Consider the following 16299-nt stretch of genomic DNA (forward strand, 5'->3'; position numbering starts at 1 on the left):
TCAAATGAACACTATAAAGACGTGGTTTTCAACTGGTGTGCCATGAAATTTTGTCAGTTTTCCCTCAGGACGGCTCTTTGTAGAGGTACTGTTGGGGGAAAATTGACAAGTCCATGGCAGCTGGTGCAAGATTTGTCAATTCTCCTCCCTGCATCTCTGCCCCCACTGCTGTGATGAGGGAGGGAGAGTAGCCTGCTCTCTGGAGCCTCCTCCCGTTCCACGAGAAAACAAGTAATCGCTGAAATTGTCAGTGGTTACTCAATTATTCAACATCCCTAGCAGTGTGCGTATTCACTTGTCTACCTTTTTGCACCCCGGCAGGCCCAGTTTTGCCTGTAACCTGGTAAATTACTGTTTACTTTGCGTTATGCACTGATCCATTGAATTTCAGTTATTTACCAGTTCAATTATTTAATACATTATACTTTTTAAAATATTGTTACACATACAAAAAGGTAAAACTGAGACCCTTGAACTGAATTGTGTGTGTGGAACAGATTTAGGGCTATGAGTAGTTAAAAATAGTTGAGTTGAGCAGATTTTGAAAACGTAATCTGTGCTCGCTGTCACAGATGGTGTATTCTGTGGTGGATTTGAAACATTTAATGCATTTGATCCTCACTTAGCTTGTTGTTTACGCTATTATTATGTTGCAATCCTCTCTAGGAATACTGTAACCATAGTAAATGTAAGTAAATGTGATGTTTATGAGCAATTGATTCAGCTGAAAAAAGTGGGTGTGCCGCAGAATTGTTTGTCTCATTGAAGTGTGCTGTGTTACTGAAAAGGTTGGGAACAACCACTAAAAAGTTAGCTTAGCAATTATTCATATTGTAATTTCTTGTAAAGTGATAATGAATTGTGAGCTATATGTACTATACCCCATCTTCCAGATGTGTCTCTCTTTAAGATAAGAACTTATTATGGCTCTCTCACACTAAGGCTGTCAGCTGAGAGGAATAAGGGGATTCTGAAATGTGCAGGGTCCTTTTGAAAGGGACCCTCGTGTAGCCGTGCTGAACCACGCGCGTTCAAAAGCGGCACTGATGCTAATGAGGTGCTGAATATTCAATAAACATTAATATTAATAAACATGCGGACAAGGGGCACCCAGTGGACATAATATACCTAGATTTCCAGAAAGCCTTTGACACGGTCCCACACCAAAGGCTTTTATGTAAATTAGGTGGTCATGGGATAGGAGGAAAGATCCTTTCATGGATCGGGAATTGGTTAAAAGACAGAAAACAAAGGGTGGGAATAAATGGTAAATTTTCACAATGGAGGAGGGTAACTAGTGGTGTTCCCCAGGGGTCAGTCTTGGGACCGATCCTGTTCAACTTGTTCATCAATGATCTAGAAAATGAGGTAAGCAGTGAGGTGGCAAAGTTTGCAGAGGACACCAAGTTCTTCAGGACAGTCAAAACCAAAAGGGATTGTGAAGAACTACAAAAAGATCTCAGCAAACTGAGTGATTGGGCAGCAAAATGGCAAATGAAATTTAATGTGGGTAAGTGTAAGGTAATGCATGTAGGAAAAAATAACCCAAATTACACGTACTACATGATGGGGTCAAATTTAGCTACGACAGATCAGGAAAGGGATCTTGGAGTTATAGTGGATAGTTCTCTGAAGATATCCACGCAGTGTGCAGCGGCAGTTAGTAAGGCAAATAGGATGTTAGGAATTATTAAAAAAGGGATCGATAATAAGACACAAGATATCATACTTCCCCTATATAAAACTATGGTACGCCCACATCTTGAGTACTGCGTGCAGATGTGGTCTCCTCACCTCAAAAAAGATATATTGGCATTAGAAAAGGTTCAGAAAAGGGCGACTAAGATGATTAGGGGCTTGGAACGGGTCCCATATGGGGAGAGGCTAGAGAGACTGGGACTTTTCAGTTTGGAAAAGAGGTGATTGAGGGGCGATATGATAGAGGTATATAAAATCATGAATGGTGTGGAGAAAGTGAATATAGAAAAATTATTTACCTTTTCCCATAATACAAGAACTAGGGGACACCAAATGAAATTGATGGGTAGTAGGTTCAAAACTAATAAAAGGAAATTTTTCTTCACGCAGCGCACTCAACCTGTGGAACTCCTTGCCCGAGGAGGCTGTGAAGGCCAGGACTCTATTAGGGTTTAAAAAAGAGCTTGATAAATTTTTGCAGGTTAGGTCCATAAATGGCTATTAGCCAGGGATAAAGTATGGTGCCCTAGCCTTCAGAACAAGGGCAGGAGATGGATGGCAGGAGATAAATCACTTGATCATTGTCTTCTGTTCTCCTTCTCTGGGGCACCTGGCATTGTCCACCGTCGGCAGATGGGATGCTGGGCTGGATGGACCTTTGGTCTGACCCAGTATGGCCGTTCTTATGTTCTTATTAGTATTCTTTGATTTGGCCATTAGCATGGCCATTTCGAAGGCTTGTGTTAGTGCAGACACAGTCCATGATACTGAACTTTTAACACACAATTAGCAGCAGAAATGGCTCAGATAAAATACGTGCACGGAAAAACTGTAAGGTTAAAATGCGCACCCGACCCCCCACACAATTTTTTTTGAATCTCTATTAGCTGTCAATATTTCAGTGATCGACAACTTTTATAACATTTCCCCTACCCTTTTTGCTAATAAAAGTACACTGTGATCACTGTACACACAATTCCAAGAACTGCATACATTTGTTTCACATTACTTAGCGTTTCTCTCCCCCACTCCTCTTTAAAACAAATGAAAAAGCATCTAAGGGCAGTTCATAATTCCAGAGCTGGAGAGCCTTAGTGTATGACAGCTAGTGGCACTGGATGACAAGGAGTAGGTTTAAATGATTACAAAAATTTTCAATTTAAAACTTTGCAAATTACCACTGAGAAGTTTTAAAATAAAAAAATTAAGGAACTTTAACATAAAGCTCTGAAACTATCCAGCTTAACACATGGACCAGTGTAGATGTAAACCTTTATTTAAATTTTTCCTTTTCCTTTTCCTTTTCTTTGCCTACTTTTGGACAAGTAACATTTAAAAGGTTTCCCAGATTTGGTAACCTGCTCATCTGGTTAATGTTGGAACAGTGCTCTTAATGCTTAATTTCAGCTCTGTTCATATAACATCTTGCTGAACAAATACATTAGAAGTCAGTCATTACACATGCCTCAGGATTGTTTTATTTCATTTGAATTGAATTTATGCAAAACTAGTTAATGCTGTCAATATTTGTTTAGTTCAAATGTCTGATGAATAGGTAAGAGGTTTTGGTGGTTGTGGTTTAAATTAGCGCACAAGATTAATTGCCAGTTTATCAGCCAACATTTAAAATAAAATATGGAAATATCATAAGGTATATTGTTTTACATGCCTTTGCTTCCTTTGAATAAGGTGAAAAGAAGCTCTGTGAGCAATAAGACAGTTCCGCAGACTGCTTTTCAATTAGAGGTGTTAATGCAACTCTTAGGTTATTCAGTTTAGACTTCTTGATTTTAAGTAATTGTTCCATTAAAGCTGTAGATCATTCATTTGGATCCCCATTCAGGAGTGGGGAAAATCTGTCTCTTGATTTATGATCTCGTTCACACAACTATGAAAAGAGCCTAATTAAGGATCTGTTGCAGAAGCCTCCATTGATGTAATAGATTTTATATCAGTCCAACAGCTGTCTTTTTTGTATCTTATTTTATTGGTTTGGACCCTGTTTTAAAAATATGAAAAAATAATAGAAATTCCAACTTTGGTTATAAAACACACAAGTTACTCTTGATTTGAGTAATTCTTTGGAGTTTAATTTCGCGTGCAATAAGTGGAAAGAAATGTAGCTAAGTTTTAGGCAGATAAGCATTTCATAAACTCTGAATTAACAGAGGAAAGGATATTTTTTGTTTTTGTTTTTTGTTTTTTGTTTTTTCTTTGAAAAATAGATTGGCTGTTACCAAATTGGATATCTTGGATGTATTTCCAGAAATCAAAGTTGGAGTTGCTTACGTACTAGATGGTGAAACCATACCTTATTTTCCTGGTGAGTCTGTTTTTATAATTACTGTGTTGAGGAGTCATAAAGTGTTTCAGAGTGCTTTTAAAAGGCTGTACCTGTGAATAAAACTTCTGTGCCTCAGTGATTGCTCAAGTGCCAGAGCCATACATGTCCATCACAATGAATGCCAAAAAGGCATTTATAGTGCATCTTGTGGCTCTTATCTGACAAATAATTTTACACTATTCTTAAATGCCTATTTTTTATTCTTGCTACTGTCATTTTGCTACATTTTAATTCAGCCTGACTTATTACATAAATCTAACTGTGCAAGTCTCTGAGGGAAAAATTAGAACTGATAAATTTAAATATAAATTATTCAGAATAGTATTTTTCCATGCATACTAATATTGCATGAAATATCTCCAGATATTGGTAGATGCATTTGTACTTCACTTTCTAGTGGGTTTATAATTCTAATACAGATTGAAACTTCTAAATCCATCATTCTCTGGTCCAGAAACATCCCTCATCTGGCAGGACATGGGATGTCACTAGGCAGGAGTGTGTATCCACGTCCTTTGAGCAGCCCTGGCAGAGGCTGGGGGGTCCTGCAGCAGAGTCTTTGTGTGCCCCCCCCCCCGTAACCCTTGTGGGAGCACAGGTGTGCAGGGATGGGGCTGGCATCTGCTGGTTGCACCATGGAGTTGGAGCCAGGCTTTCACCCATGGAGCCTGAGCCATCTTTTCCCTACAGTCCTGCTGGAGCTGCATCCCTAGCAGGGGACAGGCCAGCTTCTCCTGGCAGTCCTAGGGCAGAAGGTGGGGGAGCAGCCCAGTGGTGGGAGGGAGGGGTGGCCCTTGGGAGCCATGGCAGGGAACCTTCCCTTTTCAAACAAATTCTCTTGTTTGGGACCAGTCAGGTCCCTCCCAGGCTGGACAAGGGAGGTGGAACCTATACTAAAGGGTCACAAGATAGTACCTGAAAAATATTTGAAGCTGTTTGCAGGATTTTAATGTAATACTGGGAGATACTATCTGGTAGCAGGTGAGATGAGCTAATGTAGTTTCGTCAAGCATATATAAGGATATCACTACTATGTGATGGCTTATAGAGATAGTACAAAATGTTTTAAAGAAAAGCCTTAAAACCTATACTTGATGGCTTTGTCTCATGAGTATCAAATACTTTCTTAGGATAGTTATTGTTTTGTCTTATTCCAGTATAGTTTTCAGATTTTTGTTTTCTCAGCCCAACAATCCTTGACATCTGGAATACTCTCTCCTCTCTGCAGTTCATGGAGGCAGATCAGAGTTTGTGTCATGGTCAGGCCACCCTCTCTCTGTTCCTGCTTGCTTGTAGTTTTTGTTTCTCTATAGCAACATAAGGGTGGCTATTTTTACAGCTTCATATCTGCCTAAAGGTGTATGTGCACTTTTTTTTGGTCAAAATTTGGGCAACAGTGAGCAATGGTTTTCCTCCCTGCCCCTATTCCTCCCAACCCCTTTTTTTAGCAAAATACTAAAACAATCCTGGAACATCAGCTGCAGTGGTCCATACTGGCTCCTCTGTAGCGTTTCAGATATGGTAGAGCAGTCTAAAAGCAACACATGAAATCCAACTGATGCTGTATTTGAGGGATTTCAATCTTCTAAGATGGTGAATTGTTCTTAGCCTTCCTTCTCTAGCTCTGTTAGGACCCAGGGCTATGTGTTATCCTCTACCTACCTGACCAGTGCAGCTCCAACATGGGAAAAATGGACCAGGCATCAATAGGCGGAGCAGGGGATGAGAAAAACTTTAAATCACCTTAGGGTATTCCCCTGGATTCCTAGGGAAGAGAGCAGATTTGCACCTTCACTGCCACCACCCTGCCTCACTACATTTTTAAAACTGGTCTAATGTGTCCTGGGAAGAGAAATGGAGCACAGAAGCCCATTGCCCTTCCCAGGTTAGCAAGGAGGATTCTGTGTAAGAGGTTTCCCTCCCTGTTCCCTGAGGGAATGGGACCTAGAAGGCAAGGACTCAGAGATCTGAGTGCATTCATGGCAACTGCTTGTGTTATGAGGGCATCTTTCTCCTGGCTGGAAGGTCTTAGAGCCATAAAGTATTGATATGGCCCTGACTTTGGCTCTATTTTAAGGAGAGCTTTTCTGGGAACAACGCTTTCTTGAACAAAGCAATGGTCCACATGCTCAGGGACCAGGGCCACCTATGGTTCCCTCCCTGGAAGATGGATAGCCACTTGAAGCAGGTTCTTTGGTCTGCCAAATTCATGGGAACCCTGTTTTTTTGGAGAGAAGCTAGACATAGTAATGGCAGACAAGGTTGCAAATCTAAATGCTCCTTTTAGATGCCACAGCGTGCTTTTGAAAGAGAGACTGGCCATCAGGCAAAGGCATTCCTTTCAGCCTTCCTCTTTGCTGTTATTTCCGCAAAGGGAAAGCATGGAACCATGGTTTGAGACAAACCCTGACAGAGCCTACTTTTCCTGAAGACTCTCTCTAACTGAGAGCACATAGGTCTCTGCCTGGAGCTGAAGTTTGGGGGCAGAATTTCCCATTCCCTGGAGAAATGGGTTGCTTTGACCATGGATCAATGGGTCAGGAAGATAGTGAGTCAGGAATACTCCTGAATTATGAGCTCGACCCCATCCATTTTTGATCAAGTTCTCCTAGCTTGAATGACCCCGTAAAATGCACTTTAATCCAGAATAAGATTTTTTGCCTCCTGGACGTGGGAATAATAGAGAGCATTTCCTCAGAAGAAAGATTCTTAAAGTTCTACTCCACATTCTCTCTCATGCGGAAGTTTATGGCGGAATATATTCTAGATATCTAAAAGCTCAGTACATGCATAAAGAATACAGAGTTCCAGGTGGAGACCCTAACCCTCTATCAGGCCTGAGGACCTTTCTGACTTCAGGGAATTTGGTGGAGGCATACTTCCACATCCTTGTCAGGCAGTGCCATTGCAGCTTTGTAAGGTTTGTTTATGACGAGGTATTAATATAGCTGATTTGGCTTGTTCTCGCCTGCACTGGGTCTTTACAAAAATGTTTGCAGTAATCTAAACAAACCCAGGTCACAGGGGATCCATGGGCTAACACCCCACACCAACCCCCAACTTCTTGGATGAGGTTTTAACCGCAGCACCATCCCCAGCATCTGCACACAGACCTACATCTCTGACTTTGAGTCTGCAGTCTGTTGGCTGTATTGACAACATCAAGGAAAGTTTCTTGAATCTGTTCATACAAGCAACATACTTGGCAGTAGTGACAGAGAAGTCTGTCTGTCCCATGAAAGCTCATCACCTAATCAATTATTTTGTTAGTCTTTAAAGTGCTACTTGACTGCTTTTTTGTTTTGATACTTGGGAGTAGACAGACTAATTGCAAGGATACATCACCCTCTACAGAGGTTCTAAAAGATTGAAGACTTCCTCACATTGCTTTAGAACGAACTGCAAGAGGTCTGCCATTGCACTGAGGCTCCTTCTGTACAATCACGTCAGGAGCCTTCAAGGTTTCAGCTTTAAATACATGGAATTACTTCTCAGAATTCATGAAAGGTCAAGTGTGAGGGTTCCAGCGCTGGAGATTAACTCCTCAAGATGGTAGTCAGCCTTGGTCAGTGCCTGCAGTGTTGCTCATATGCCTTCCAAATTTGCCTGATCCTCAAAACCAATACCAGACTGAAGGGCTGTAGAAGCACATCTGGAGTCCCAACCATCTCAAGACACCTGGAACTTGGAGGAAGGGACCAACAACCGTCTAGAACTGAGACCTGTCAGGCCCAGTGCTGCAACTCTACCAGCCTAACCTAGAGGAGAACCTGTCCTGATAAGATCAGACAACACCATCACACTTACACATGTGTATGACCAGCACGGAAATAAGAATGGTAGTGCTACCTGTGGCAGCACAAAAATTATGCAGGGGGTAGAGCATTCTTTTCTCTCCCTCCAGGCACTTCACATAGATGGAGATCTGAATCAGAAAGTAGACTGGCTCAGGGTGAACAACTCCAAGTGTTACATGAATCAGGAAGTCTTCAAGTTTATTGTCCAGTTGAGCAGCCTGTTCTCAACCAGCCCATTCAGACCACATGACTGTAAAGAGACTAAAGTACTTCCCTAGGAATTTGGACCCCTGCATCCCTGGGCACAGATACCCAATCAAAAAAATGGCAACAGAGCCTCCTGTATGCATTTTCACCCTTCTTGTTATTAGGGAAGATGATCTAGAAAATAAAATGAGAACAGGCAGTAGTAATATTAGTAACCTCCCAGTGGTTAGGGAGACTTGTGGTTTTGGGGCCTGAGGGAGCTCAAACTGGGACCACCACTACAGCTGCTAAAGGGACAAGACCTCCTCTCACAATGTCCTCCTCTTCATCTGTATCCAAACTGCTAGCATCTAACAGCCTAGTTATTGAAAGTGAAATAGTGGCATCATCTGTCCTCTAAAGACATGAGAGTGCTTTTTTATTCTAGAAGAGTATTGACTTGAAAGCGTGCTCCTCTGTTGGGACCTGATTTTTCTAGCCTGTGCCAGACACATGAAGCAAACCCAAGAAATATAAGAGAACCAGAATCCTTGGTTTTTCTCCAAGGCTCTGGCGAAGTCCTTCAACATAGCACCACTGCATGTGAGATTTCTTCCTTTAATTGTGCGACAGTCATAATTCCCCATATCTCTGGCAGATTGAGTAGGGCGGTCCCATTATCCAATTAAATCTCTTTCCACCCCCCTGCCCCAAGTGGGCCAAATATACTGAGAGCCCTGACAAAAACAGTTCCCTTGGTACCCCTGACATTAGTCTCAGCATTTTGTCTTTCACAACGTGCTTTCTGGTGCACATTGTGTCTATCATACAAATGTTGGAACTGTCAGCACACCCTCTTGGAATGTTTACTGTATATTTCATGAGAACAAGATGGTGTGCAGAACTCCAAAATAATTTTTCCCTGAAGGTGAGGTGGCTTTTCCACACTTCACAAGGGTTGATTTTTGCCCTCATTGGCCATGTCTACACTAGCCCCAAACTTCGAAATGGCCACGCAAATGGCCATTTCGAAGTTTACTAATGAAGCGCTGAAATGCATATTCAGCGTTTCGTTAGCATGCGGGCTACTGCGGCACTTGGAAATTGACGTGGCTCGTCCCGACGGGGCTCCTTTTCGAAAGGACCCCGCCTACTTCGAAGTCCCCTTATTCCCGTGAGCAGATGGGAATAAGGGGACTTCGAAGTAGGCGGGGTCCTTTCAAAAAGGAGCCCTGTCGGGACGAGCCACGCGGTGGTGAGGCGTGTCAATTTCGAAGTGCCGCGGCTGCCTGCATGCTAATGAAGCGCTGAATATGCATTTCAGCGCTTCATTAGTAAACTTCGAAATGGCCATTTGCGTGGCCATTTCGAAGTTTGGGGCTAGTGTAGATGTAGCCATTCTGTCCAAGGGCACAGCATCTCACTGAGGAGATATGACACACTTTAGATGTCCAAAAGGCTCTGAAAATTTACCACAAATGTATGGAATCCAAAAGGAGATCAGCTATCCTGTTTTGTATGCTTTGCCAAAATTCCAAGTCCTCAATTGCTTGGTGGGTTAGACTATACATTGTGGAAACATACAAGTCATTGGACATTCTGGTCTAGAAAGAATCTGGGTGCAACTGATGTGACCCAGATGAGCTGGTGGGCAGAAAGAGGTAATGAATCCCCAGTGGAAATTTGTAAGGCTGCCACCATTCAAGTGGTGCCACAATTATCAAGCACTGCATGTCTTATCTTCTGCACAGACATTCTGTGGCAGGAAAGTGCTGCAGGTACCTACCCAGATACGATTTTGGCCTTTTGAGCAAATATTTATGGATGGGTAGGGATACCGTTTTCCCTTTCCTGACCTTTTTCTATTACCCTCCCTATATCTGTTCACTGCTTGCTACTTCTCGGACACCAGGAATTGTGGGAGATGCTTGGGGGCAGAAGAATAAATTTCTTACTAACAATTTCTTTTCTGCTAGCAGCCTCTACCACAATTCTAGTTACCATGGATGACTCATAAGTCAAGAGTCTGATATCAAGGAGAATAGTTACCATAAGGCTATCTTCCTTGGTGTAATGTACTTTTGTTATCTCTATAATGCTTTTAATAATGTTATGAAAGCTTTGCTGCTTGAGAATAATGCATCTGGAGGCATGTGGGAGCTAAGAGAGCATGGCCACAACATGCAGGTCCAAATTTCTGATCTGTCTCCATAAACTGCAGAGAGAGGAGAGCAGCCCAGCCAACAAGAATTGTGGGAGATATTGCTAGTGGGAAGGAATTTATTGGTTTTTTGTTCCTTTTCTAGTGAATTACTAGTAAAATGTACCTATTCAGAACTGAGATATTGAGGGCATTTAGAGGGTGGTTTTGGGGTTTTTTTAATGCTGTTGCCATAGCACATTCTTATTGATTGACAAGTAGTTTAGCTGGTATTGGACAGGACAAATGCAGTTGGTCCATCTAGTCAAGATCTGGCTAGATAGACACTGAAGGGCTTTCAAAAGTGCTCAGCCTTGGCCTTATTGAACTCTTCTTAAAACCTGGGAATACACAAGCAGTTCATTAAAATCTCTTTTATTTCTCCAAAAGGCATGTCTGTAATTCTTTCAAGTTAGTCTTTCTGACATCCAGAACTTCCCTATAAAATTTCAAAATAAAAAAAAAATACATAGAATCCACAACATGCATTAATTCTCTGCACATTTGTGCACCTGGGAAGCCAGGTTCAGTTACAGAAAATAGAAGTATTGCAGTTTGTTCTAAATGTTAACAGATTTGTACTCTGAACACCAGAGGGGAAGTGAGTCTCTGAAATCAGGGCTCTTCACTGAGACTGTCTGTCTTGCCTACAGTCTTTTCCTATTTAAACCACAGGGCTATTAGAATCATAGAATCATAGGGCTGGACGGGACCTCAAGAGGTCATCTAGTCCAGTCCCCTGCTTCAAGCAGGATCAATCCCCACTAAGTCATCGCAGCCAGGACCTTGTCAAGCCGGGATGTAAAAACCTCTAGGGATGGAGAATCCACCACCCCTCTAGGCAACACATTCCAATGCTTCACCACACCTCCTGGTGAGGTAGTTTTTCCTAATATCCAAACTACACCTCTCCCTCTTCAACTTCAGACCATTACTCCTTGTTCTGCCATCTGACACCACTGCGAACAGTTTCTCACTCACCTCTTTAGAGCTCCCCTTCAGGAAGTTGAAGGCTGCTATTAAATCACCCCTAAGTCTTCTCTTCCATAAACTAAACAAGCCCAAATCCCTCAGCCTGTCCTCCGTAGGTCTAATGCTCCAACCCCTTAATCATTTTTATTGCGCTCCACTGAACCTGTTTCAGCACATTCACATCATTTTTATACTGGGGGGCCCAAAACGGGACACCGTATTCCAGATGTGGCCTCACCAGTGCTGAATAGAGGGGAACAACCACTCCACTAGATCTGAAGGCCAATGTTGAAACCACTGAGCTATCCCTACCCACTTTTAATTTAATTAGTTCGAGTACCTCAGCTGATCTCAGTGCTAGTGTGTGTCTCGAATAGTGAGGGAGGCTCTTTGGGCAGACCCTCACACCAATAAAGATAAGTCCCGTTATTTTGCAACAATATTACAAGTCTGCTTTAGTACCTGTGCCATTGTGAAATACTTTGTTTATACAAGACGGTCACATTAAATCTGCATTTTGTTAGAATGGGTTAGATTCCATCATAACAGAACTTTGCTATGTAATAAGCTCTTCGGAATTCTTGAACAATAGACACCCGTGGTTTAAAATAACAAGCCAGTGTCTGATTCCATGTCGGAGAGAGCTCATTTCACAAGCTGGGAAATATTTAGCAAGCTCCGTTTTGTGAGGTCACTATCAATAGAACAAGATGCTTCATGAAATGATTTTTAGTTGTATGACTGGTTCTGTAAAAATATACAGATCTTCTGAATAATTTAATATTCACCATTTAAGTATTTTGTTTCCTCAGCAAACCAGGAAGTCTTAAATAAAGTGGAAGTTCAGTACGAGACGCTTCCAGGATGGAAGACAGACATATCAAATGCAAGAACATTTGATGAACTGCCTGTAAATGCACAGAACTATATTCGCTTTATAGAAATGGAACTTGGTGTTCCTGGTAAGTAAGTAAACTTTCCTCCTTTGAGCAACCCATCTGAAATACAAATAACTTAACAAAAAGCAGTCAAGTAGCTCTTTAAAGACTAGCAAAATAGTTTATTAGGTGAGCTTTCGTGGGACAGACCCACTTCTTCAGACCATAGCCAGACCAGAACAGACTCAAAATTTAAGACACAGAGAACCAAAAACAGTAAGCAAGGAGGACAAATCAGAAAAAGATAATTATTTATCTTTTTCTGATTTGTCCTCCTTGCTTACTGTTTTTGGTTCTCTGTGTCTTAAATATTGAGTCTGTTCTGGTCTGGCTATGGTCTGAAGAAGTGGGTCTGTCCCACGAAAGCTCACCTAATAAACTATTTTGCTAGTCTTTAAAGAGCTACTTGACTGCTTTTTGTTTTGATAGTGTATAGACTAGCACGGCTTACTCTCTGTTACAAATAACTTAAATTTAAGTCCTTTGACTTTCTGCTGCTGAAAAGGACTTAGTCTGTGTCTATACTACGAGATAAATTCGATATATGATAAAATAGGATACTTAATCTTGATTTCATGAATTTTAATAGTGTCCACAAATCTTGAAATTAGACCCACCTTTTCTCCGTGTCGAATCTCTGCATCCCCATTGCCCTGTGCAAGTTCGACAGCATGAGTTGCATTGTGGGTACCTATCCCACAGTACCTTAGCCCTGGTTGCTTATGGGTGTTGGAATCCCAGAATTCCAATCACTACCCAAAATCCACTGCATCAGTAACTGCGCAAAAACAAGTACTGCAGATCATACCATTTCCTGCTGCAGCATTCTGTTGCAAGCATGGATCCACGAATGCTCCAACTCATAGTACAGATTGTTTTGGCAACCACAGCAGCTGTCACGCAGTTTGTCCTTCAGTGCCAAAGCTCAGTGGTGCTTGTCTATCGTGCTGTTGATGATGATAAGAATGGTGTTTTGGAACAGCAGTTGTGCCAACTGGGGACTAAACACACAACTGGTGGCTGCCATGACTGCACTGATGACAGTAGAGTGGCATTTTTGGACTCGAGAGACCAGCACACACTGGTGGGATCACATTGTTCAGGTGCCCTTGGACAACCAGCAGTGGGTGCAGAATTTCTGCATGCACAAGTCCACCTTTTATGGAATTTTGTGATGCACTGGCGCCTGCCTTGAAGCACAGCAACACCAAAATGAGGCCAGCTTTAATGGTACAGAAGCAAGTGGCAGTTGCACTGTGGAAGTTTGCAACCCTCAACAGTTACTGGTCAGTGGCAAATCAGTTTGGGGTGGGCAAATCTACAGTGAGGCCCACAATGATGGAGATGGCCCATGCAATCTGTTGGCATCTTCTCAGAAAGACCATGACCCTGAGAGACGTACAGGCCATAGTGGATGGCTTTGCTGCCTAGGGCTTTCCTAACTGCAGTGGGGCAATAGATGGCCCACACGTTCCCAGCATACCTGGCATTTGTAGTATATTAATCAAAAGGGGTACTTCACCATGATCATGCAGGGGTTGGTAGATCACAAAGGTCATTTTACCGACATCAGTGCTGGCTAGTCAGGGAGGTCACAACAAACACACATTCTGAAATTCGAAACTGTACTTACTGAAAGCTCCTGGGTGGAACTTTTTTTCCCTGATTGGAAAATCAAGATTGGCAATGGGGAGATGCCCATTGTTATACTGGGCAATTGTGCTTACCCTCTGCTTCCCTGCCTGATGAAACCCTACACAGGAACCCTGGACCCCAGCAAGGAAAACTTTATTTACAGATTGAGCAAGTGCAGAATGATCGTGGAATGCACATTTGGACGTTTGAAAGCGATGTTCAGGTGTGTGTTTGACCCATTTGGTTGTTTCTGAAGCTAAGGTCCCCACCGTTGTTACAGTCTGCGCTATTTTGCACAACATATGCGAATCAAGGTGGGACAGTTTCCTGTCTGTATGGCATTCTGAAGCAGAGGCAATAGGCAGGGCTTACTTCCAACTGTCTATAATGCCATCCAACAGTAGCCATGCTCAGGCTGCAGCAATAAGTGACGCTTTTTTTTAAAAAATAGCTTTGACTGATCTGTAATGCACGTGGTACCTATGGATGTCTCTACCATAATGCCAGTAAATCAACTGTGCCGTAATGAATGAATGCTCTTTTTTTGGTGTGACAAAGGAGTTTTACTACCCTTTTTCCCCACCGCCCGGTTCCTTCTGCTGCAGACCACAGAGTTTCACTGCCCATCTGTGCCTTCAGTGGCACTCACCCTCCCCACACCTGTCCATTTTGATTTGTGTTCCTCCCCTCCCCCTGTTCCTCCCTGCCCGCACTCCTGCAGGACAAGAAAACACCAAACTCAAAGGAATGATTTTATTTTGGGGTTGGAAGATGTTTAAGTGGCTGGGCAAAGAAGTCGTCTCAAGGGTGCTTGAATAGCTTTTTGCAATGGCCCTTGCCCACCCTCCCCAGATGATGATGGGTGAGTGACTTCCCCTCAGGGGACTCGTCATGTGGACCCATGATAAAAGGGTGTGGGCACCCTCTTCTCAGGGGACTCTGGCCAGCAGCTGTCAGCTGACTCCCTGCTGGCTTGGGAGTGCCTCTGCAACTCAAGAAGCGCAGGATCTTTGTCTGCTGAGCAGTGGCTGTTACGAGCTTCACAGCGACCTTGGTCTGCTTTGCTGTGACCTCAGTATGCTTTTGCCATGGCCTCATTCATTTTTGACAGTTGCTTCTGTTGCAGATCAAGCATTCTTTCATTGAATTTTACTTGACTCTGACGCCATTCAGCTGTACGGTGACACCACTGAGCAGTGTCCTTTTGTCTAGTTCTTACACTCTGCATGAGTGGCTTGCATGTACTGCATGATCATATCTTGTTTTCCTTTCCTGCATCTCCTGGTTTTTTTTTCTGCAACACTGGGCACTGGTTCTGGAAAACGAAGCTCAAATTTGAGATACAATTCACAATGTGCTTTGAAGTGTAATGAATGGGTCTTTCTGTGTACTCTCAGTGAAAGTATGCTTTAGAAGGATACATGGTGGTTAAGGATGGGACAATAAGTGTGCATTTCACAATACCTCACTTGCCATCACTTCTCCAGCACATTGCTTTGTGGACAGGGTAAGATACAAGCAATTGTTGCCTTTTGTTGGGTATGGGAAGGGTCTGCAAAGCCGGGGCAGCTGCCAGGTGTCCTGGCCAGTTGTGCTGTGGCAGTGACAAATGGACTGCTGTATGTGGGGCTTCTATGCACAGTAAAAATACAAAAAAAAAAAAACAAAACCCCAAAGAGAGGCTGGATGTAAAGGGACATAGAAGAGGAAGAGCACAGCAGTGGAATCCCCGCACAGCACAGGGGGATTGCTGAGAGCAAGTGCTTGGTAAGTGACATGTGAGGGTAAACGCCCAGGAGAGCCTGGCAGCAGCATGGCACCAGGTGGGGGCACATGAAAAATGAAGAGACGCTGGATGGAAAGGGACGTAGGGGAGGGAACACCCCCCCCCCCCAGCCTGCAAACTGTGTTGTGGGGTGGGGAACGGAGTGCCTGCCAGCTGCTGCAGACCAATGTAAAGGAGCAGGAAGCATGTTTTTTGTGTTTTTTTTTTTTGTTTTTTTTTTGTTTTTTTTTAAGAAAAAATGCGAATTCTCATACTTCCGAGGTTGCTAGAGAAGACATCACCCTCCTAAAACTAACAGATATGGAGAAAGAGCAGCTATTCCTGCTGTGTGACCAAAAGCCTGGAAAATTTGCTAAAATGCTGTGTGGCACCATGGCACCAGATTGCTGTCTGGTTGCCTGGTGTAGCAAGGTGTGCTGCCATGGAAGCTGCGACAAGTCAGGCCTCCCCAGGAATCTTGTGGGAAAAAAATACAAGAGTGCCTGGATAAGGCCTTCTGAGGAGATCTCCAAAAAGGAGAAGCACTCCATCTGAAGAAACATTAACATGCTGTTCTGAGGGGCACACAAGCACAGCTAGTAAACTAGTACCTATTGAAAACCCTACAGCTATACCCACTCCCAACCTGCTTCTAGCATGCAGAATAAAGTCTCACCAGAACCGCTTGCTCCAGAGGGCTTGGGGACTGGCGTGGAGGTGACTGCTGTAGAGGGTACCAGTTCCAGGCCTATGGTGAAGAGCTC

General features: G+C 43.1%; 1 protein-coding gene across 2 annotated transcripts in view; it reads left to right on the forward strand.

Moving 5' to 3' along the window:
* Positions 1 to 16299, forward strand: part of ADSS2 (adenylosuccinate synthase 2) — an 84379-nt gene that overhangs the window by 64737 nt on the left and 3343 nt on the right. Inside the window, exons 11-12 of one of the 2 annotated variants that reach the window (XM_074990072.1) lie at positions 3924 to 4021; positions 12010 to 12159. In XM_074990072.1, the coding sequence (XP_074846173.1) occupies positions 3924 to 4021; positions 12010 to 12159 (248 nt within the window). Of the gene's footprint in view, positions 1 to 3923; positions 4022 to 12009; positions 12160 to 16299 lie in introns of those variants that run through there. The other variant, XM_074990073.1, reaches the window with a different exon arrangement.

Source organism: Carettochelys insculpta, chromosome 3, assembly GCF_033958435.1.
Source record: "Carettochelys insculpta isolate YL-2023 chromosome 3, ASM3395843v1, whole genome shotgun sequence".
NCBI lineage: Eukaryota > Metazoa > Chordata > Testudines > Carettochelyidae > Carettochelys > Carettochelys insculpta.